Genomic DNA, 24,483 nt, shown 5'->3' on the forward strand with positions numbered 1-24,483 from the left:
AACACAACAGCTTTACAAAGATGTCTTCTAAAGAGCAAGACAGTTCTGGAAGTACAGTGATTGTAGTTTGTGATGCTGGCACCCTGTGTATTGAGAGCAAGATGACTTTTCAAGGCTGCAGTCTGTTAGCTGTAATGCAGGTAAATCAGACCACAGTAACTGAGCAACTAGCAGCAGAGCACGTGTCACACAGTGACTTTTGTGCTGAGCAAGTCTCTGTGTGTTTGAAAAGCCACAAGAAACAAATGTAAACATGACAAGAATAAAGCTGCAACACACCCACCAACATTGCGTTAATCCTTGCTCCTTTTTTTTTTTTTTTTTTTTTTTTTAATAATTTAGTCATCTCCAATTGTGCGCCACCCCCTAGGAGCTCCCGGTCATGATTGGCTGTGAGATAGCCTGGACTCGATCGTGTGAGCACATCCTGCACTCCACGTGGGGCACCTTTACTGGGTGCGCCACTCGGGAGCCCCCCATCCTTGCTCTTTTTAAAACCTACTGTACGTAAAAAAATAAAAACTATAATTTCAAAGAAAAGGTCATTAGTCAAGTTCAGGTCAAACAGGTGTACTGCGTCTCATCAATCTAGTACTACACAGCACTGAAATGTACAGGCTTAGAAAAACAGAACAGTCTGTGTGTTTCCAACGTTTAAAAGGAGGTGACAAGCTTCAGAAAGAACCCTGCTGTGAAGGGCCGCTATTCACTCCCCTGGCTCCTGAGCAGAGCCTCTAATCCCTCCATTGTGTGTGCCACTGGGGGGTCTCGGTGTACAGAGGCCAGGGTCTCCATATTGTTGGAAATCACAAAACTATTCCAAGATCTCGGGTGCGGAGAGCCTTTAACAGCCTCCTAATGAAAAATTAACAACTACAAAAAGCCTAAGAGCATAACAGAGCAATGCGCTCCGAAGAGCTACAGTCTTCCCACGTCAGATGAGAGAACAGTAGTTGTTTGTTAAGGGAGAGGGTAAAGGGAGTCTGTAACACACCAGAACTTTGTGCTTTGGGTTAGTTTGTGGGAATCCCAGTAAAAACGGAGAGCTTTAGTCACTGGTGTCGTCGGTTCATAGCTTTCCATAACCGCCAAATTCATCACAAAAATGCCATTTAGAGAGAGAGGTCTTTGAGGAAGTCGTTGCCATGGCAGATTCAGCTGTTTCCTACTGAACAATAAACAATGCCTGTAAGCAGTGTCGCAGACTGAAACCAGTACACTTTTCTCTTACTTTCCTCTGTTTTTGTGAGGAGCAGTGTTTTTTTTGCATTCACTTTGTGTCATTTTTCCAGTTTTTATTCATCATACCCTGGTGACTTTTAAAACTCTGAAGTTAAAGCACCACTATGACTTCAGTAGAGTCATGACTAATTTCTTACATCTCCTATGAGCCTGTAGCGCTGCTCCCTGCCAGCAGATTCTTTGGAAACATGTGGCGTGTGGTGGCTCCACTAGCGCTCCATGGGGACAGGTTATGGTTACTCTCGAGTATACCTGATGTAATAAGAATTTAGACATGATTCTGAGAGCTGTACTTGGCAAACCCATTGGAGAGCAATGGGACCCCGAGTTCCTGAGTGTCTTCTGCCAGTTATTTTATTCCCCCCCTCCTTTTAAATAAACACGACTGCATTAATTACAGTAACTGGGTATGGAGTTTCACCTTTTCTGCACAGAGTTGGTCAGAAACTATCTTCCGATTATGTATACTTGTAGCCTGTACAGAAGAAAAGGCCCGAGTGTTTTTCAAACAGTAGTGTATGTTGTTGCTGCTGCTTGTAAACGACAGCCAGCTGCCACAAAGTTGAGCTGGGATTTGAAATCTGCACCTCTTAAACACTCTTATTTTGCGTGTGGGTTCAGATTTTCACTGGTGCATGCCTCCTGGCTATACAGTATTACACATAATAAAAATAGCATCACTTTCAATGGTTTACCTGTGGGTGAAGCTTGCCAGATCAGGCTCGGTTGTGTTTTTGTGAAGCACGGCACTGAGCTTTTTACTAGCCCAGGATATCAATCTCTTGGCATGCTGACCACTGTTGAGAGCCTGTGCATGTTTAACCATTCTCCTGTGATCTGTGTTTCTGACACAGATTACGCACGACCACCTAAAGAAAACCGCTACAGTTATCAGGATGGTAAAATATGTAGGTGCACACTGACAAGTGTTGAGAGTATACTATACAATGATGTAATATAATATACAATAAAATATCAAAAAACATCCAAAAGTAAATATATTAAATAAATAAAATACATATTAACAAAATTCTAAAATAGGCCATCCCATCTACAAAAAAGCCTCTGCATAAAGATGTGTTTTAAGCTTTGAGTTAAATGCATTTATCGAGTCATCTTTACAGATTTCAATGGGTAGATTGTTGCATAATACAGGTGCATAATGACTAAAGGCTCTTCCACCACAAGAGCTGTGTTTTATCATTTAGCCACCAGAAGCCCAGGATCAGCAGATCTCAACGGGCGTCCAGGGACAGAAGGTAAAAGCATATCATTAATGAAAGCAGGGGCATTTCCAGAGACAGCCTTAATGTCATTAATAACATTTTAAAAATAACTATACTTCACCACAAGCCAATGCAAGCAGGCAAGAACAGGTGTAATATGTTCAGATCTTTTTGTACCTGTCAGAATAGTGCAGCGGTATTCTGAACCTGCTGTAAGCGAATGATTAGTTTACAAGGTAGACCAGCCAATAGGGTGTTACAGTAGTCCAGATGGGATGAAAAAAAACGCATGAATCAAAATTTCTCCATCAGATTCTGCAAGACACAAACGGACTTGAAATGTATTCTGCAAATGATAATAAGCAGACTTCACTACAGTTGAAACGTGTTGCTGCAAACTAAGAGTAGAATCAAATAAGACTCCAAGACTTTTCACAGCTTGCGAAGCGCTGATGGGGGGGCTGCCAAAGGTCATTGGTTGTGGGATTTTATTTAATGCTGTTTTAGAGCCAATTAAAAGAAATTCAGTTTTATTTGCATTTAACTGATAAAATGTTTTTGACATCCAATCCACTATTTTGTCAAGGCAAGTTGATAGTCTGGATGTCGTCCGCGTAAGATTGGAAATTAAATCCATGCTGTCTGATCACATTACAGCCGCAGCATATAATCATTAAAAGGTAAAGGACCAAGAACAGAGCCCCGTGGAAGCCCAGAAACAGCAAGGGAATTCCGATTGAGATCCTCCAAAGGACGCACGTTGATGGCGGGAGGTTGAGTAGGAGCGCAGCCAGGAGAGTGCCGTGCCAGCAATGCCAATAGGAAGAATTGTGTGATCAATGGTGTCAAATGCAGCAGATCTATCCAAAAAAGACTGTACTGTATTGTTTACGAAAGCCAGGTTGAAATTTTTCAAAAAGATTATTAGCAGAGAGATAGGCAGACAACTGAGCAACAAGAACCTTTTGCAAGGAAAGGTAAATTTAGAAATTGCACGATAATTAGACAAGACGTCAGGATCCAGTGTAGATTTTTTAGGTGCTGGCTTTACAATTGCCAACTTTAAAACTAGATGGAACAGTTCCAGTTTTTAAAGTTTTCTTTTAAAGAAGCTTATCCAGATGGACTGCTTGAATGAGGATTCCATGCTATCTTCGTTCACATTACAGTGAGTTATTTGAAAAGCTACTCTGTATCACTCTTTTTGAAAGATGTAGTGGTTCTGCTGTATTGATTTCTGACTGTAAGAGTGGAATTCAATCAGTGATTTTAAGTTTAATTTTCACTTAGTCCTGTCTGTACGCAGGCTCTTATTGGATGAAAGCCGTATTGGTTTATTGTTGGTTATTGATCTGACTTGGAGGAAGGGGGAGGGTATGCATTACTGGCTGATGTCGTGTGTGCCCAGACACATGTCTAAAATCAGTGGCAGGCTGTAATGGTTGTCCTGGAGAAATAAATAATGCAGGGATATTAAGCCACTTTAAGATGTGTTTAAGATGTCATTTCTTTTGGTGCCCTCCAAACAGACTCCCCACCCTCCTATAAAAATGTATAACAAAATCTAAAGTGCTACCTCTGTTTGCCTGGAGAGCTTTGTGCTCATAATGTTAAAGACAAACAAGGAAACAAACGCTACCTGTATGGTTGCAGAGTGAATAGCCTCGTCTATTCACTGAAGCCTTTCCGTTGCAGAAAAAGTGACTGTGCTTGCAGAACAGGTCTTGTACTTCAAAAGCCTCAACTTGTTTTTTATAGAAATAGAAAAGACAATCGGTCTGCTTTGAGTCTAACATTGATGTGTTACTCTATCCTGCAGGGTAAACTGGTAAAAAGAGGCCAGAGCTGTAACACAGAGGAAGGTTTTTTTTGTAAACAGGGTGGGGTTTTTTTGTTTAAATTTTTTTTAAACCTTGATCTGCTTTTCCTTGATACGTTAGAAAAGAAACACAGTTTAGAAGGGTTTTCAAACCAACTCGAGAAGGAAAAAGATGCGTTTGGTACAGACAGATTTTCAATGTGATTTAGAGGAGAGAGAGACACGGAGAGGAAGAGGCTGTTGAACTAAAGAGGGAAGTTTTGTGCTTTGTGTTTGAACAGGTCTTAACTTCAGAGCCTTGTAAGCATGAGCTTTTTAAAACGCAGGAGCTCCCCAGGGTTTCAGTATCTATGACTTCTTAAATAGGTTGATTCAGGGGAGGTTGTAATTCAGACTGCTCTGTTGGAAATGCATACTGAGAGTTGGCGCAAGGCAGCAAATCCTTCAGCTGAAAGCAGAGGTGCAATCCGTTTCCTAATCGGGTATTGGAAGAATAATAATCGGCCACAATACATGCCTTGACTTTCTTTTTTAAAAGGAAGAAGCAAAACAAAAATGTGTAGACTCTTCAAGAAAGCCTTCAAAACTGGAACTGAAAAGATGCATGTGCTAATCGTGTAATATGCACCAGGGTGATTAATTGGTTAATTATTGTTTAATTTACAGTCACACCACATCAAATTCTTAGTCCGTTGGTGAGTAACCATGACGTGGTGATGACTTGCTGGTGAATCAGAGGCAAGACACCCAGACTGATGGCTTGGACACGCCACTGCAGCTTTTTAAGATGCAGCGATTTGACAGTTAATCATTTGAGCAAATCATGATCACAGTGGCTTTTGCAGGTCTCAGTTTAACATTAATTGATGGATTTAATCACCTTTGTGGCCTGCTTGGAGCCTTGTGTGCGTGCGTTTGAGGGTGCGTGTGTGTGTGTGTGTGTGTGTGTGTGTTCCCCTTCCTTCCCTGTGCTGTGCACGCTGGCCTGCTATCTCCACACAGTAACTACTGATAAGGTTTAACGTGCGGGAGACTGGCCTGTGCTCATGATGAGTTCAAGACTCTGTTTTCCAATGTGCTGACGAGGCTCAAGCTGAAAGAGCACAATTCCTCCCATTTGCAGTTTCTATGGCGACAAGTGACCTGCTGGAAGACTCGCTGCAGCACCTGCTTATCTTTATTTTCTAGGTTGAACACATTTAAAGCAGCCACTGAACCAGGGAGTCGTGCCATTAATTAAAGTGCAGAACTTCTGCATTGATTAGAATAACATGCCACGACTGTGATCCTTTAACCAGGGCTGCTCCAGATCGAATGAATCTCATGTGATCCTTTAACCAGGGCTGCTCCAAATCAAATGAATCGCATGTGATCCTTTAACCAGGGCTGCTCCAGATCTAATGAATCTCATGTGATCCTTTAACCAGGGCTGCTCCAGATTGAATGAATCTCATGTGATCCTTTAACCAGGGCTGCTCCAGATTGAATGAATCTCATGTGATCCTTTAACCAGGGCTGCTCCCAGATCGAATGAATTGCATCTCATGTAAAATTGTAATCAGTGTCCCAGACATTTGCAGAGTAGCCTCTGGCCTCCAGACTTGTGAAATGTGGTGGCTCGCCAGACAGTGACTGATGATATTTGCCCAGCTGCAGAGCAGATGTGGCTGTGCCTTGATAGAACCTGTTTGAAACAACGAACAGGGTCTGTTCTAGTCCTTCACGCTGTCATTTCCCAGGCTGTGAACTCGGAGTGGAGCTCTGGGTCTCTTCTCTCTTGCTTGCCTCCTCTCTTAGTTTTCCGGTTCATGTAGAAGGGGCGTCCCCTCCGTTCTGCAAAGGGAGCGAGGCAGCGGGATGGCGGGGCCAGTCCATGTGAGAAGAGACTGCAGAGAGTTGATTGAATTGTGTTTGTGATAATAATTGATTTGGGGGGGGGGTGGTGGTGGTTCTGATTGCAAGCTGTTGAGACTCCCACTGCAAGCTGCCAAATTGTATCCACTTGACACACTGGCAAAACGAATAACGTAGTGTTTTTATCAAAGTAAAGCTTTTTTATAGTCAGGGCAAGAGTTCTGTGTGCGTGTGCGTCTGGCTTTTAACCAACAAACAGATGGTGAATAGACTTTTTTCCTTTAATGTAGTCTGTTTGTCAAGCACTGTAAACCTACACTGACAGACAGGTAGGGTTGTAACACTTCAGGTAACTGTTTGCAGTGGTTGTATGCAGTCCATACACATGTTATTAACAATACCATTAAGTGAATTAATGTACAATACATTTTTAAAATCACTTTTTGCTTTAACGTGATTTAAGCAGGTCAATTATGTATATTATTACATAACTCATAATTGCAACAGATCCCTAAATGAAAGTGCTAGTCTAGCTGTGTCAGTGGATGGGAAGGTGCAGTTTCTTTATTGTGGGCTTACAGAATTGTATTTGTCACTGTTTAAATGGTCCTAGCTAGCTGTGTAGATGTCTCTCTCTTTAAACAGGGCTCGCCCCCTGCGCAACAGTAAGAGCTGCTGTTCGGTGCTGCATACCCAGCCTGTCCGCTCTTCTCAGCCAATGCACCAGCACCACAATCCCAGCCAAAATAAACAATAATAAAAGCCAAAAGCACTTACAATTTCAAATAGCCAGACAACATCGTTCTGCTTCATTGTTGCTTTGTTTTTTTTTTTATCTGTAGCCTACATATCAGTGCAGAGCAATGGGATTTGAATGTACTTGGTGCTTAACCACGTGGAATGCATTATCTGCATAATGAAGTGTATAGCTAAACAGGCATGAAGACAAAGCCCCACCCCCCACCCCCCCACTATAAAATACTGCCTGTTACATTGTAGAAAAGCGATCGCGTGTCCTCTTCTGCTTTCTCTCAGCCTCTGCATCGTAGAAATGTTGGTTTCTTTGCCAAGTACGTTCTGCGTCTGTGTGCCTTTTCTGTTGAAGTTGTGCCTTTCCTTCTGTTCAATTTTTAAGCTTTTGCAGGGATGGGAATATGACTCCAGTTGCATAGCAGTTTTCCCTGTTCCAGATTTTACTATGTTCTTGATTAACCATGGTACATAGGTAGCAATCTTAGGTGAGTCTTTTTTAAATTGTCGGAAACTCAGGAATGGATCAAACTGCTATGCAATTGGAGCCTTATGTCTTATGTGTTTTAAAGCCCTCTTGGTTCAAGCCATTGTAGAGAATGGCTGCAATGGGCAGCACCTCTAGCAGAACCAAACTCTCCATGAGTTGAGAAGGGCCCACATGGGAGAGCTTCCCAGACCCAGTGCTGGGCTTCCCTGCAGAGATGAGCTGCTGCTCATTACAGAATAGTGTAGCACTGTCAGTGCGGGGGATACCGTTCCGTGAGAATCCTGCTACTTCATTATGCAACTGTGAGTGTAAATACTCTTAATGAGCTGCAGCTAGGGGGAAGGGAAGATGTGTCAGTATTTATTTGCCTCGGAGTCATTCAAACGCTATAGTCAAGGTGTTAACAAAGGGTTTGAATTTTGCCTTTCTCGTTATCAGAAATAGATGTTGAACTTGCTGTTTTTACATTATTCATTGTTAGGGGAGTCATGTTTTTTCCATATTCAGTACTGTGTATATAGTCTTTTTCCATACACATGTGTGTACATTTCAGAATACAACACTCCACTGTGAAGTTTGTGCCATGTATAAAACACAGGACTGAGCAGCACTTATCTGAAGTGCACTATCTTGTATCCTCCTAAACAGCTGAGCAATAACACTCTTGTACATTATATATAATGCTATACCTGAATAAACAGAATACCTCATGTAGCACACAGGGTCCCTATGCAGGGTCCCTATGAGCTGTATTTTCATTCAGGGGTGCAGGGTCCCTATGAGCTGTAGTTTCATTCAGGGGTGCAGGGTCCCTATGAGCTGTAGTTTCATTCAGGGGTGCAGGGTCCCTATGAGCTGTAGTTGAATGCAGGGGTGCAGGGTTCCTATGAGCTGTAGTTGAATGCAGGGGTGCAGGGTCCCTATGAGCTGTAGTTGAATGCAGGGGTGCAGGGTCCCTATGAGCTGTAGTTTCATTCAGGGGTGCAGGGTCCCTATGAGCTGTAGTTTCATTCAGGGGTGCAGGGTCCCTATGAGCTGTAGTTGAATGCAGGGGTGCAGGGTACCTATGAGCTGTAGTTGAATGCAGGGGTGCAGGGTCCCTATGAGCTGTAGTTGAATGCAGGTGTGCAGGGTCCCTATGAGCTGTAGTTTCATTCAGGGGTGCAGGGTCCCTATGAGCTGTAGTTGATTGCAGGGGTGCAGGGTGCCTATGAGCTGTAGTTTCATTCAGGGGTGCAGGGTACCTATGAGCTGTAGTTTCATTCAGGGTCCCTATGAGCTGTGGTTGTATGCAGGGTTGTATTAGACAGCAGAGGGAGGGAGTGTACAGATGAAGTCAGCTCAGTGGGCTATCTGGCACTTGAGAACGTGTTTGGATTTGCTGACTTTTTAATGTTAATCATGTCTTTGAGATGATCCCAGCTTTGTGGCTGTGATCTGTTTATTTCTTTATGCAGCCTGTACAGCTATAGGGTTACCTGTACCACTGCAGCTTCCTCTCATGATTGCTGTTTCCCCCTAGGAGGACTGGGCAGCTTCCTGTGTCGTGTTCTGCAGCGAGAGATACCAGACAGATGAGAGCTGGAGCATGTTGCATTTGACTGGTGTTATCCCTCGTTGGGACTGGGCATGACCCTGCTGAGCGGAGGCTAATGCTCTGTGTTGGTTGGTCGGATTTGCACCCTGGGGGTTTGATCAGGCTTGTATTTTCTGAAATGTGCCTTCCAATCATTTCCTCTTTTGGAGGGTAAACCTCAAAGCTTTAACTTTAAAGAGTTTTTAAGACTTCTCTTCTGGAAATCAACGGAAGTTTGTTTACTGTGGTGGTATAGAACGCATTTGTGTCGGCAGACTGTTTCTCGGTAACCGCTGGCTAATGGTGATTTAGCAGACATGATAACGTGATAGTCCTTTTCAATGGTTAAATTGTGATACGTTTTCATAACTTAATAAGGTATTGGAAATGGTTACAGCCGTGTACAAGATAAGTCATACAGTCAGGGGAGTGCAGGTTTGCTCCCTGGCTATGCGAAGCTGGCGATCTTTGCTAGGGATTCCTTAATGAGTGTTGCATTGGCTCTCTTGCTTCAGCAGATCAGAGAGGTGAAAGGTCAAGCAAGGCACTAGAGCCACTCCTGTGAGGTTGTCCAGGTTGTAGTCTTGACTGTCTTGGTTGTAGAATTGGAGGACGTCCACTTAACTTGCTAGCTGTTTTGGGAACTGTTGCAGTGAGGAAACAATGGCACCCCTTTTTTTTTTTTTTAAGAAATGGTTCTGATAGGTAAGGGAGCATTGTGGCTAGGCTGACTGCCCTGGCTGTTTTAATAAAGGCTTTTTTGATGCAGAGAGTTTATCACCTCAGTCGCTAACTCCAGTCTCCAGTGCAATCTCCCGGAACAGAGAATTTATATTTTAAGTTATACCCAAAACGTTAAAATAACCATCTTAATCTGAAAGGTCATATATCTCCATGTGCGTAAAATTGTCTTGAGAAATCGAGAGGAGTTAAAATTAAACATAATTGCGGCATAATCATGGTCCACATGACACAGTTAATTAACCCTAAGGGTTTTTCGTGGCACACTTTGACAGTTGGATTATGAAAAAAATAAAGAAATGAAATCCCTTTCTTGCAGGACTCTCTTTTACTGCACTTCCTGGCCACACAGGAACATTTCTCGGAAAGCGTCTTCTGCAAAGCTGACATATTCTTGCTCCGAGGACATTTTTCAGTTTGTTTTTTTTGCATCAGTAATGACCTGCCAGATTCTTCATCACGGCTATATTGCCTCCGGCTCGCTGTGGAACCTGGTCCTGCACAGTGCAGGATCCTGCCTGACCTCAGGGGGCGTTCCTAGGGATGTTGTGGCACGATTTCAGAGGCACCCACTCTGCTCCTGCTTCTGCTCCTACAATTGCCTGACAGGTCAGAGCTAGATGGGTTCACTCATTACCCTCTACTGCACCCCAGATGTTTTTACTCCCCTTACAGTAGGTTGAGATACTTGGAACGAGAGGCATGATCTCCTTTCATGAGCATACAGTATCTTACTCAAGACCGTTAAAAACAGTCTCAAGGGCCGTTGCAAAGGGGCTGTTGCTTGAAATGGTAGTACACAGGCTCTGCCTGTAGGGGGTGCTCAGGCCTCCCAGTGCGGACAGGATGGAGATACGCCCGTACTGCGGCCTGTCAGAGGCTTTGCTAGGATCTGTGTTGGGACCCCCCAGGGGAAGGTCCACGATCCCAAAGCCAGTGCGATCGAATCCCAGAGACTCGCAGCCTTGCCTTGCTTATACATTCGCAGTGTGCTGCTGAATCAACCCAATGTGCTTCAAAAGAACTGGACCAAGCTGAAGCTGAACTTATTTTTATCTTTTAAAAATAGAGACTGGAGTGTGTGCGGCAGCAGCTTTGATTTAACAATAGGCAGCTGGAGTTTTTAAAAAAAAAAATTAAGGATTATAATAAGGTATGTCTTTTTTTATTCTGTTTTAATGAAACAGTACTCAAAGGATGTAACAATCACATTGGCTCCTTGTACTGAAACTCTGCACACTCTGTATAACACTTTTAATGAATTCAGTGCTATGCAAACTGTTAAATTGCAGTAATATGCTCAAAGATCCAGTCCTACAATAAGCACACATGCTCAGTGGTTTTTACAGTAGTTTTAACCAGGTCAAGATAGCCCTCCCAATTTGAATTGTACATACAGTAATTCCCCCAGATTGGTAGGCTTTGAGACTCTACAACGCACATGTTGAAATGATTAAACCACACAGTACAGGCACACATTGGGGTGCTGCATCAGCAGGCCAGCAGCACAGGGAACGAGGCTCAGGTTATATTCCTTACTGTTAAACTGGAAAGGAAACCAGGTTATGTGGTGGATATTTTGGCAGCACAGTGTAACGGAGCACATTCTGCTTGCGTAATAGCTGCCTGTCTTCAGGCAGTTCTTACACAAGGCTACACTGCTTTTTTATTTTTAGATTCAGTGCGGAATGTACCGAACCCTAAAATAACTAGGAAACCAGGCCGAGGATTGGGTTCACGAAATGCAGCTTGGAGCCTTTTTAGAAGCCTGCTCATTGGTATTCTCAGTGTTCCATACAGCATGGTACCAGTTGAAAAGCTCTGTGTTAAAGTAGCTTTCTACCACAGCTGTTAAGATCTAGCAAATCTTGACCGATCTTGGTGTCTATGCCAATGAATAGGAGTATTAAAATGAATTGGCAAGCCGTCAATATACAGTATACAGCACTGTAACCACATTGCATTAAGAAGAATCCAGCAGAAATAGTGGAGAGACACTGGAGAGAACCAAACCAGCAGAAACAGTTCATATCTTGCTGAGGGCACTCGCTGATCTTAAGAATGGAATCTTGTTTGCATATTATTTTGCCCCAGATTTTATTTTATTGCATCCATTCATTTGAATACAGGACCTGTATAATATCCACATTTTTGGTACATTTGTTTAAAATCCCGTCATGCATATGGTAGCACTTGTCACACTGACTCATCGAAGTTGTTAGACGCCTACAGTAAAGTCATTCAGTATCATTTTGCTGCTACATTCGTTGTAATAAATACAGCTCTTCCTCCGCCTTTCTGCCTAACCCCCATGATGAGAAGATACACTCGCTGAAGGCTTTCAAGTAGTGCTGCACAAGCCGATTATTCCATTATTGTGATGGAGCTCTCCACAGAAATCAGGTGCTGACAGTCAGGTGAGGGTCATTGCTGTTGATTGAGCTCATTTAACATTCAAAGTGAAAAAACAGCTGTTGCATGTGGATTTGTGATGCGTTCTCCTTTCTTGAGACTTTTAAACACCTGCAGGTGTTTCTCATTATTTGGAAACTGCAGCAATATTGTTGTGGATTGCTTCTTGCTAGTTTTACAACATTAGCACTTTGCTGTATTCATTTCAGCACACCAGGGGGAAAACTCTATTTCTCTAAATTATGCAGGAAAAAAAAATGTAAGCTCAAATCTCTGATTGCTGAAAGAAGTCTCTAACTTGCACGTTTTATCTGTTTCATCTCCTGATTTTAGTAACCTTTTCCCTTTGCTTCTCGCTAGGGCTTGATGACTGCCTGCAGCAGTATATTAAGAACTTCGAGCGGGAGAAAATCACCGGGGACCAGCTTCTGCGCATCACTCACCAGGAACTCGAGGACCTGGGAGTCTCGCGGATTGGGCATCAGGAGCTCATACTGGAGGCAGTGGATCTGCTGTGTGCACTGGTGAGCCATTACCAGCCCTGGAATCCCTGACACTTTACCCATCCACGATAGAAGGAATGGAAATCTAACTACTTGTGCATTGGAGGAACTGATTCGTATTACACTTGCATAATAATCCACACCTGTCTGTGTGCTCGACCTCTATTTTCAAGGCCCCTGATTTAAGTAGACGATTTATGTTTGAGCAACACCTTGTTCTGTATTCCAGCTCTCAATCACATGAGCGCTGCTAATAAACAACACTAGGTATAGTTCAGCTGTGCGATGCCTGCAGTGATTGCTTCCTGTAACTTCAGAAACTCCTTTGTGTTTGGACCAATTGTCTGATTAGGCATACTGCTTTTGTAAGGGTGTTTGAGAGTGTATCTTGCAACATATTGCATACTGCTGACAGACTTTCTTAGATTCAAGAGTTATCTTTGTTAATAGCACAGCTAGTGATATGTACGAGGGCTAGTCTTAGTACAATGGTAAAGGCTGGTTCATATTTAAGCCTTGCGACTACCAGGAGATGGTCATACGATGTAACCAGCTTGAAAAAAATTCAGCACTCTCTCCCCTGGGTCATCAGACAGTAGCTCGACAAGACAGACTGGAAATGGTCCTGAGAGCTTGCTGCACTATTGAAGTGACACCAGGCCTAAAGGGCATGCGTGCCTCCAAATGTCCTCCTTTCATAATTAAAGTTTTAAAACCACAGAATGCATTTATTATTATTATTTTTTTGAATGTGTCAAGTCAGTTTATATGAACTGGATAAGCCTTTATTTTGAGCAGTGTGTTCAGTTTCCCATGAAGGTTAATTTGTCTTTGTTTGTTTATTTTTATCACGCACATTTGTTAACTGTCATCATTTACTGTAATGACCCAAAGCAATTGTTTAGAAAGTGTTGTGAAATGAGACTTTTAGTCTCTGGGAGTAATGGTCCCGTTTAGATTTATTGAAATAGTGTAAATAATAAATTCATCAAGACCAGTCCTGCATTGCAGTGTTGAATTTGTTCACGAACGCTTGTGGTCCAGGTTCGACTCCAATGGTAATTATCAAAGTGATCGCTGTTTACATGCAATCAGTCTCGTAAGGAGCTTCAGAAATGCTTCAGTCGGCCAGCTCTTTGGTTTCTTTTTGAGAGTCTTATGTAATGACCATTATACATCATTCTATGGGAGGTTTTCAACCACCAGTATTAAATATGAATACTGATCTGTCATGGCCTTTTAAATTAAAGAGGTCAGAGGTGTGTGGTTTTGATTCATCAGCAGTGGAGCTAAATGCGGCCTTGGAGAATAGGAAGGAATTATTACATGTCTGCATAAATTAGATGCATTTTCTATTTATATATTCAATGCTCACGAATCGCGTTTCCCATAGTGTTGACAAGCAGGAGGCAGCAGCGTGAGAGTATTGTGAAATAGCTTCTTGTAACACATGCCCTTTATAAGTTCACAATGTATAACCTCAATTAGCTAACCAGTTAGAATCCAGAAGTGCACAAGTAGGTCTTTTTTATACCAAAAGAATTTGATGAGCAGTTATTTAAAATTTTGAATCCTTGTTTTTTACCTCAGTAAACAGAATGCTCAGTCTAATTGCCTGAACCAGACAGTAGGGGTTGCTGTTGCATAGCGAGGTGAACAATACTCAGCCGATTCTCCAGATGGTCGACAGCTCCCTGTGGACCATCTGCCAAGATCGGCATCCTCGACCAGGGTTCGAACCAGCAAGCTCCTGATCACGTGACTTTCAAAATAATAATGCATTATAGGACAGCCTGTTTGGTATATAAAGGTTTAATAATGTATTTAAGGGCTTGCCATAAAAAAGTTGCAGGTCTTGTCTGTGCAACCCAGAAGAGAAACGCTGAAAATCGCCAGCAGCCTCAGCCTGGTGTCAGGAAAGTGTCAGGAAAACCAGATTCCCAGAACCTTGTGTTTGCATTTGTAACACGCACCAGGAGCACAGTATAGGGCATCCCATCTCTGATATCCTGTGTGAGGTGGAGTAAGGGTCATGGGACTCTCATGGATCCTTCTCCTGAATATATTCACATTATTCACACAAGGCCCACTTACAGGCTCTTCATTTTACCAGAGTTAAAAGCACACAGCAGCACACACATTTGCTCTATAAAGCTGTATAAAGGTGTTCAATCAACATTAATCCTTTTGCTGGTTTTCAGCCTAATAAATTGTTGGTAAAATACTTGCTGTGAGACGAGGGTGTATCTTTATTTCAGTAGCCTGATTACAGCTGACAACAAGCATTTAGTCAATGGACTTTGAGCTGCTTTGTGATAATAGAAGGCCTTGTTATGGTTTTTTTTTTTCTTATTTATAGAACTATGGTCTGGAAACGGAAAACCTTAAAACCCTCTCCCACAAACTCAACGCGTCAGCCAAGAACTTGCAAAACTTCATTAGTGTCCGGAGGAGGAGCGGACACTACGATGGCAGGACCACGAGGAAGCTGCCCAACGACTTCCTGACGTCTGTGGTGGACCTGATCGGGGCTGCCAAGAGTCTGCTAGCCTGGCTGGATAGGTAAGCCTTGGGAGTAAGCACAGTCCCAGCTCGACTCTCACTGCAGTCTTGAAGGAAAGCATTCACTGGGGTTTGCTTGGAACATGGAAATTATCAAACTGTTCGTGTTTAAACACAAACGTACACGACTTGGTTTATCTTGATCAAATTCCCAACAACAGCACAGCATGTTCTTTCAAATTGCTTTTTCTGTTGAATCACTCAGACAGAAAAAAGCAGCCTACACTTTAACACTGTGCAAACGCATATCAGCTCCAGTCCTCTGCTTATTCTGTACTGGAATAATCTGTTTGATTTAGTCATGTATTCATTTTTAACAATAACATCTGCTGTGCTTAATTCTTCTTAGAGAGCCAGGAGTTGACCTCTTTGGAATATCCTATAAGTGCGTTAACTTGCAATGCAAGTCACTGTCTCATAGCCAGTAAGAGAGAGACAAAGAGAGGCAATTATGCAGGGCTTCTGTGATAATTTAATGTATTTTGTAATGTACTTCTCTGTAAGGACACTTCACTAATTGAATACCTTTAATATGTCATGATATATATTTTGTATGTGCAAAATAGCCATAGAGCTCTATATGGGGTACAAACCCAAGAACATAAGCTAAAAATGTTCGATATCGTAACTGCAACACAGACCGGTATTGCAGAGCCCAGCAACAGTGGACATAATGAAACTCAAGCAGTGTGTTTTCGAGCTGCTTTATTATTGATCCTTGTAGCATCTTAGAGATAAGAAAGCCCAGAACAGAACCTTCAATCTACAACGCGGCTAATTGAGACTTAAAGTGATTTGAATTATCTGCCACATATTCTCCGTTCTGCTTTATCAAAAGGTTAATGCCGCTTTTGAGCACATTAGTAGTTACAAAACTGTTGAGGGCCACAGAGCAATATCACTTCCATTCTCCAAGCATTTAAAATGCCACTCCTTCAGCAGGTCACGAATGAGGAGAGGTTCCAGAAGCTGCTGCTCGGGCAAATGGAAGAGATTTGCAAACTGGTCAGACGAGTAACATGTGGACTGCTGGCATTGAAATCTTGACAGGACACCCTGGTCTCTTCTGTCCATCTGTATGCTGTGAACATACAGCGATGCTTTAGATAAAGCATGCTTGAAAGAGCACTGCAACACATGTCTGGCAGTCTGAAACATCCTGCAGCATCTGATGCTTTGGTTTTAGTGGATGGAAAGAGACGGTTATCTTTCCAGCTCACCTGTTGATCTCGGGTCCTCCTGGTGTGTCAGTGGGTTGCTGTGTGGAGGCAACATTTGTTTTTAGATCAATTTTAGACAGATCCCTTGTGTATCGAGAGAGAAAGCAAGCTGGGCCATGGGCAGACCATTTTGGCAGACCAAGGCACCACTGGGGAAGGGAAGAGCCAGTACGGTGGTTTGGCTGGGGTTGATCCTGGGGTACATGTTAAAATAGGAATGCAAAGCTATATGAAAATATTCTCGAAAAATGCTAAGGACGACCCATGCGGCCATAACTCAAATTTAGAAACACGTAAAAAAGCGTAATAAATGAGTCTTTCAGAAGGCATGACACATATCATTGAATTTTAAGTTACTTTCAGTAGTTCTAAATTTAGCACTATGAGTTTTTTTTTTAATATAGTTAACATCTAATTGACCCTTCTCAAGATAACGGCCATGACTGGGGGGGGGGGGGGGGGGGGGGGGGGGGGGTCTGAGGCAAATCTGAAGAATCCCAAGACGAGTGCTGTTCTTATTACTGTGCTTTACTGTAATCAGAAGGGTCCTGCTTTATTAATCACATTATATAATCAGCTCCTTGGCTCAGTCAGACTCTCCAGAAATCATATACAGCACCTGATGTACTGGCTGAGTTTCACCGCATTGCTGTTTTTTTTTTTTTTATGAACTTGTTGAACTTTTTTTTCAAAAGAGATATGTCTGGAGAGGTCAGGCTAACCTGGAATACGAAGCCTTTGAAATCAGAGCACTGACGCCCCTGTGCTTTAATGATAAAGCATAATTAATTACATGTAGTACAGCCAACCAATCACACTTTCTTATTTCATATTTGTTTATTTTTTTAACTGTTAAATACATTTTTTTTAGATATTGCTTGTACTAAACACGAGTTAATAAGGGGCTGTGTAAAATGCAGCCAGCAGTTTCTTACACAGTGCCCTCTGTGGAAGGCCAGCGCAGGACTGAGTCTTAATGGAAGGACAGAAGCTCCATGTGGCTGTGGGCACTATTGTTCGTGAGAAACCCCCTTTGTGTAGTGCAATAGTTGACTGCCAGTTATCTTGAAGAATGCATTTGGTGTATATATTCTTACATAACCTGCTGCAGGGCTCAAATCGACCAATGGATGATGACTAGAATACTTTATGCAACTCTTATGTCCTCCGGAGTGTGTTTCTATGGCCCGTTATTAAAGGGGAGCATATTTTCTTCAAAGGCTATACTTCATGTGAGGTGGGACATGAAGTATAGACTGCAGTCCATCTTACTGTCTTACTGTCTGAGCCACAGCACAGATCCAATAGATAGAGGCTGGGCTCCAAGTGACAAAACAAGGCTGTCTCCTCCACTGCCCTGAGTCATCGATCCCCTGAGCCCAGATTCACAGAGGTGGGAGGTTTTGCAAGCTGAGCTTCACTGATTCATTTTAATTAAAGTACTGGCCATGGGGCATTCGTTTAAACAAGTTATTGAGAGTCAGAGTCTATGGGTGTCTGTGTGTCCATTGCCTGCTCTGTCTGTCTGTCACACTTGCATTTTTAAATAAATTTATTTTTAGTACACAGCAGTCTTCCTTTTTTTCAAACTGTGTCAGGAACTAGGAGTATAGCACCCTGTCTGTCTGTCTATTTCACACCCTTCCCATCCTCAGCCCCTGAACTCCAGGCCTAAATTAGGATTACCATTTATTTTATTTATTATTTTGTGGTTGGAACTGTTATTACATTTTTCAGAAATTGTAAGTTTGTGGCTCTTAAATGGTGGTGTTGTATGCGAGCAACGAGAGGAGGGGTTAAACTAATCAAGCTAGCAAACTGTTCGTCAGCCCAAATGTGTTTGTCTAAATGACTTTGTTTCTTCAAAGTCTTTTGAGATAAGAGTTTTTTTTTGAAGTTCAGAGTGGGTTGAGTCCTCGAACTACCTGAGGCAGCCCAGACAGTCAACTGCTGTACCTGGGGAGTGATGTCAATGTCATTGATGTTGTTTCTGTCATTTGATTGTCTTCATTCAAAAGCCAGCTGTGTGTTTGTTTGTGAATTCCCTGTATCCTTTATTCCCCTGTGTTTGAATACAGTACCAACTAATATTAGCTAGAGCTGTTGAGGATATGTTTAAGCATTAAATCCTGTTATTATTGTATGTAGGCTTATTACTGTAAACTGGAATATCTTTAATATTTTAGTTCAGAAATACGGTAAAGTTCCCATATAATATCCTGTGCTCCCACAGTAAAAACACAGCAAAGTGTAATAAAGCATAGTGAAAGCATGGTAAAGAATAGGTAAGCATTGTAAACAATAGCAAGGTATGGTAAAGTTTATTAATAATATTAATACCAGGGTAAGCTATGGTAAATGCACAGTATGTATAACCATGGGAAAGGTACAACTGCAAAACTACTGTGCAAATATACAGTGGGAATCTTTTTGATTAAGCAAAATGTCCTGCAAGTACAACCAGTCTGTCAATTTAATATGCTACCAAATGCATGAAGGCAGAGACTGGTATCCCATTAAATTGCAAATCCAGAACAAGAACTAGATCCTAAACCGATTTAAAACTTTTCAGTGTGTTCGTATCTGTTTTTAAATAATCTGTCGTGACTCGCCCCAGGCAGGGATTTTGTTCTGTACACACCTGGGAATTTCTTTAGTTTTTTTTGCAGTTGTATCACAAAGTCAATTTGAGAGTAAGAAACAAAATGTTGCCGGGACTCGTTTCCAGTGAAGAAAGCGGTCCTAAATAATGAAAGCGATGCTCGACGATCGTGAACTCCTGCTGTGCCCAATAGAAACCACACAGTAGTGCTCGCAATGCAAAGTGCATGGTGTTCAATTAATACTCGCTACCCAATTACTGTACCTTACCCCAAAGAGCGCTTCTTCAGCAAGGGTGTCCCAGGGGGCTGCAGGCAGGTTATAATTCACACTGTCATGCAATAAACTGATGTTCTACATTAACTTAAATCACATACCTCGTGAGCTGCAGAATAATCATTTAAAAAAAAAAAAGTTCCTGGATTCGCTTAGGTATTTTCAGCTGACAGTATAATTGCATACCTCTTGCCTGCGCTGCCCTTCCATTCGTTGTATTGGTCTAAAAGGTGCAGTTTTAAAAGAAACACATATTATAAACATGAAGTGTTACGCTTTACAGATATGTCTTGTCTGTAAGCCCTGCTTTCAGTTTGTGTTGCACTTGCTTGGGAATTTCACCTGGAGGGTGACAGTTTGCCCTCCCTTCACTGTCTTCTATCCTGTCATGAACCAATCAGCTGCTTCCCCTATTGACTGACATGCTTTCAGCCAGTACCATGCCTTTACCGGGAAGACTCTGCTGGGGGAGGTGAAGCTCTAACACATTTCCTGGAAGGCAAGGCAAGCAAACCTGAGAACGTTCTTGTATCTAGTGTAGAACCCGATGTCATAGATGTCAAGCGTGCATCTTTCTAAGCAGCACTTCTGAGACCTTCATAGTGAACGGAGGGCCATGACAGTCAGGGGCAGGTATTCCAGCTTGTGTTTGATTTTAAAGCTATAGTAACATAAACCAAACAAAAAAATAAATAAATCCTGTGCGTTACTGAGTTGTACGTAAGGCAGAGAGCAGCACTCCAATGGTACCATCATGTGAATGGTGGCATCTCTTTTATTTTTAAAGCAATGTTGTCTGGCCATTTGCTCTCCATATACCAGTGGCTGTGTCTTTGCATGCATTGACTGCTATGGAGAATGCTCAACTGCATTTTAGCTTAACACATGTTTTTTAATTTTGTCACCAGGGCTTTTCTGAGGATAAGGAAAAGGTAGGCTTCATTTTGCTGCTGTTTCTTTAATTTTATTTTATTACGTGTTTTTGTTGAGATCCCTTGACTGGCTAAGTGTTACTATGGCTTTAAAAGAATTGGGTTTGCTAGTTAAGCAGTAGCGTCGGGAGGAGCCCAGATGTTACTAACGTGGAATAAAAGGTTGACCTGCCCTGGACAATGGCCCTCTCTGTTTGTTTGTGTTTTTGTTTGTTTCCATGGGAGACCTTTTATTCCATGGAATGTATGGTGCTCCCCAGCCATTCTAATTACCCCTACAATGTATAAGGTCAGAGCTAGCACTAGCTAGTAGAATTTGCTGGATAACTCTAGCATTAACCAATTTTGACATGGATTTTAGAATGAACCAATTTCTGCAACAAAGCAGATAGAATGTCGATGTATAATCATAACTTTGGTTTTTAAAGTTATCACAGATGTTGTGGTGACGTGATTGCCTGTTATGGCAGTAATTGGCTTCAATTGAAATTAGCTTTGCAACTGTAGTAACCCCCCCCCACCCCAAGCCATTATGTAAGAGTTTAACAAAATAGTGGTGAAGGATTTTATTTTATTTTATTTTTATGGGCATGCTTCTTTTTATGGATAAAGAGCTGCTTTTCATTGTGTAATAAACCAGCTCTGCTTGCATACATCTTATCAGGTCATTCTCCTGAACCGAAACAATGTGCAGCATATTTAGACAGCTGGTATCAGTGACCTAATGTTAAACATCTACATTAAAAAATGATTCATAATAAAGTAGTGTTCTTTCAGGAGCTATTAATGCAACATCCACTTGGCTCAACGTGTCTTCAGAGTAGAGTTTATATTCTGGGAATAATCGCAGTGCTATAAACCTGTTTGTTCTATGAGTGCTGTGGCCTTGCTGTCTTGCCTCCTCAATGCTGGTGTTAATACAAGCAGAGAGAAGCACAGGGGCGAGGCAGTCCGCAAGCTGATCAGAGTTTATGAAACTTAGTTGCAATCTTGTAAAAAAAAAAAAAAATCTTCTGGAAATTGTAGTGGGCTCAATTACAAACTGAGATGAAAATAAAGACTCTGTTCCTGATGTATCAAACAATATCACAATTTTTCACGAGACAATCCCTGATACTGTGGCTTCGTATTTAATGTGTTGTGAATTGTGGCTCCAGTCCATGGTGGTGTGTGCATGTCATGTTCACTCCAGTTAAATAACATGGGCATTGAAAGCACCTTCAGGCAGTGTGACTTCCAAGCCCATCTCTGCTTTGTTTTATATATATATATATATATATATATATATATATATATATATATATATATATATATATAATGTATTATTTCACAATCTTCACAGTTTTCATACATTTTAAATTGGTTCATTTATCAGGATCAGGATCACTCGGCTGCAATTTATTTGCCAGATAACCTTTTGAAAAGATATTCATCAAGTTTCACAAACCCTGTTTTTAGCACTAATCTCACATTAACTCATTTTGTTTTATAAAAAAAAAACACCCCCATTGACACTTGGTTCTGAATTCTTAGGTGAGAAATATACTGATGCACAAAAGAAACACAACACTCGTGTCTAATGGATTGGATCAAATAATTTAAACATAGATATCAAACAAAAAATCACAGAAAATGTGAACAAAAGTACAGATCAAAGAATCATGATAAGTTTTCAGTATGAAACGTGACACCCTGTCAAAATGAAAACATTACAAAGTTAGTATCGGGTATGCCCTCCCTGAGCATTAACACAATCCTGGCAGCGTTGACGCATAGACCTGATCAGCCTCTGGATAGACTGCTGTGGCATGTTCCGCCACTTGGATCACTGGGATGTGACAGTCCTGGGCAGGTGTGGTGACCCTCTGCCTTCCAGGACGTGGCCTGTCCCTCACAGAGCTGGTTTCTCTGGACTAGTCTGCTGATTGTTGAAGCAGAACATCTCATTCTCTGGACAACTTCTCTCACAGACAGCCTTCAATCATGCCGATAGCAACCAGGCGATCTTCATTACTCAAGCGGGGCAGGGTCGTATCTTTCTCTGTTCTTGCGTTAATTAAAATCATGTCTTTTCGAATGGCTATTTATACAGATTTTTAATCAACTCATTTTGGCAATTTTAACTCAACTCAAATACCAAACACTGAGCACCTGCCGTTTTTATGAAATCACATGACTTGAGCTCAGTATTGTGTTATCCCAAGGAGCAGTACTACTCAAACAATCAACAAACCTATCTGCTCACTATTTAAAATGTAAATAACATTATGTATGTGCTCAGTGAGCTATTGATGTAAAACGTAGATTATTACATTTTCATTGTGTGTCGGTATATATATTTTCCCTTTGCTTAGATTGATTCCAATTCTGAATTTTGAAATCCAATCTTCGCAGGCAGGCCTGTGAGTAACCAATCAAATGACAATAAACTGTAAGCAAGACATTCCAAAATTGTTCCATTAGCTTTGCAGGGCTAAGGTCACGATTCCATCTAAACATCTCCCCAAGCGTCCCACGAGACGGGTAATGAAGGATTCCTGTTCATTAACGCTGCCAGCTGTTACTTCAATAGAGGAACGTGTTCAAGGGGAGGCTTTGAGATGCTGTGTGAAATATTGCAACTCTAGACAGACTGCAGCAGGTTTGTAATACAATATCTCCAATAAGAGGTGTTAGGCTTGGCCAATCTATCTCTGGTTGTCTGACCTAGACATAGGCCCCCACTGGCCACTCCGCACCCCAGGGAGCAGATCCACTGGAGCAGCTCATTTCTTTAGGATACCACTGAGTGCTTTTTATAATGAGGCGTGAGGCTTGCGTGCAGTATGCCTGTAAAATAAATACATACTTTTAGATAATTAAAAAAAAAAAAAACACTAGACAAGAACAGCTTGAAACTCTGTTCATTTAGCTTCTCCCCTGATCTCTCTGATCCCCTGAACTGCCTGGGGTTTGTGAGTCACAGGATAGAGGCAGTCAGCTGCCGTCAGTTCTGGAGTGTGCTTAGGGATCACTAAATCCCAGTGAAGAAACAGGAGCTGGGCATGATTAGGAGCACCAGATGCCAAAATATTAGTCCAAGTTGCAAATTTGGATGGACAGGGGCAGTGCAAAGAGGATCAGCGTGATAACTCTCACTCAGCAGCCTACATGAGGAAAATAATCTCATAATCAAGGAAAGGCTGCGATACTGTGCTGGTGAGGCTGGCTAAAGAAGTCTGTGAGTGGAACTAATCTGACTTAATTGGGTCAGCCTACGATAAGGTTTTACTGGTCCCTGGACACTCCAGTGGTAGTTTAACTTCAAGTTTGTGGAACAGACCAGGGCAACACCTTTACTGCTCTTGGCAAAAGCAGAGATTATCGCCTTCCTGATCCATTCAGCCACATTTGAGGTGCATCTTCGTAAATGCCTGGGTCAAAAACTATGAAGTGTGAATGTCACTGGATCTCTGAAGTTGTGTTTAGCTCTGTATTGCCATAGCGGAAGTAAATAACAATAAGTGTTTCACTGCTATCCCTGTATCTTACATGTTTGGCAAACAAACACATGCTCCCTGCTTTGCATTTGCCGCAGTTATTTAGCTGCTGTCAAGGCTGGCACAGTGCATATATGCAAACATGCTGTGTGTGGGGGTGTAATGTAGTTGTAGCACAGTGCATCTATGCAAACGCACTGTGTGTGTGCGCGTCGCTTTTAGATTTTTAAGAGTACCTTGAGAATCTCTCATGCAGTTGTGATTTATACTTGAAATGAACAGTTTTAATTGAAAAAGTTCTTGATTTTTAAAAAGTTTGAATGCAGGAGATCTGGACTAATGAAGTCTACGTCTTTGGAACGGCTTATACAAATTTCCCTCATTTTTTTGTGAGAAACTGCCTGGCTTCACAACATCCCCCTGGAGAGACTTAATTCAGAAACATACCCAGAGAGAAATGAATTAAAGGATTCAAATGAGTTCCTTCTTCACGGTTTCAGATTCTTTCTCAGTTAAAGTGGTGCACGTGCTGTGTGATTCGGGTAGTTTAGAGATCACGTTAGGCACTTGATTGCAACCTTGTGGTTTGAACTGCAAAGCCAGGACTTCCCGAAGGAGCTAAAGGAGTAGTTCTACCAGCCTGGTCCTAAATAACCGGCCTCATCACGGTCCCTGAGAGCAGAACAAGGTCCTGTACAGGAGATGCAGCTACGAAGCTGGGATTCTGTTTCCCCGTTCTGTTCTGTTGAAGACTTGACGTTACTTTGTGGCAGCCGGTAATGCTGACCTAATCTGAGTGT

The 24,483-nt window shown here is 42.0% G+C and overlaps 1 protein-coding gene across 13 annotated transcripts in view; it reads left to right on the top strand.

Annotated features, from left to right (window-relative positions):
- Positions 1-24,483, top strand: part of cnksr2a (connector enhancer of kinase suppressor of Ras 2a) — a 124,381-nt gene that overhangs the window by 17,045 nt on the left and 82,853 nt on the right. For 7 of the 13 annotated variants that reach the window (XM_041232975.1, XM_041232974.1, XM_041232966.1 and 4 more), the window contains exons 2-3: positions 12,471-12,634; positions 14,973-15,175. In XM_041232975.1, coding sequence (XP_041088909.1) covers positions 12,471-12,634; positions 14,973-15,175 — 367 coding nt within the window. Of the gene's footprint in view, positions 1-12,470; positions 12,635-14,972; positions 15,176-20,180; positions 20,205-24,483 lie in introns of all 13 variants that reach the window. The other 6 variants (XM_041232972.1, XM_041232970.1, XM_041232962.1 and 3 more) reach the window with 1 other exon arrangement.

The sequence above is a fragment of the Polyodon spathula genome, chromosome 30, assembly GCF_017654505.1.
Source record: "Polyodon spathula isolate WHYD16114869_AA chromosome 30, ASM1765450v1, whole genome shotgun sequence".
NCBI classification, from domain to species: Eukaryota; Metazoa; Chordata; class Actinopteri; order Acipenseriformes; family Polyodontidae; genus Polyodon; species Polyodon spathula.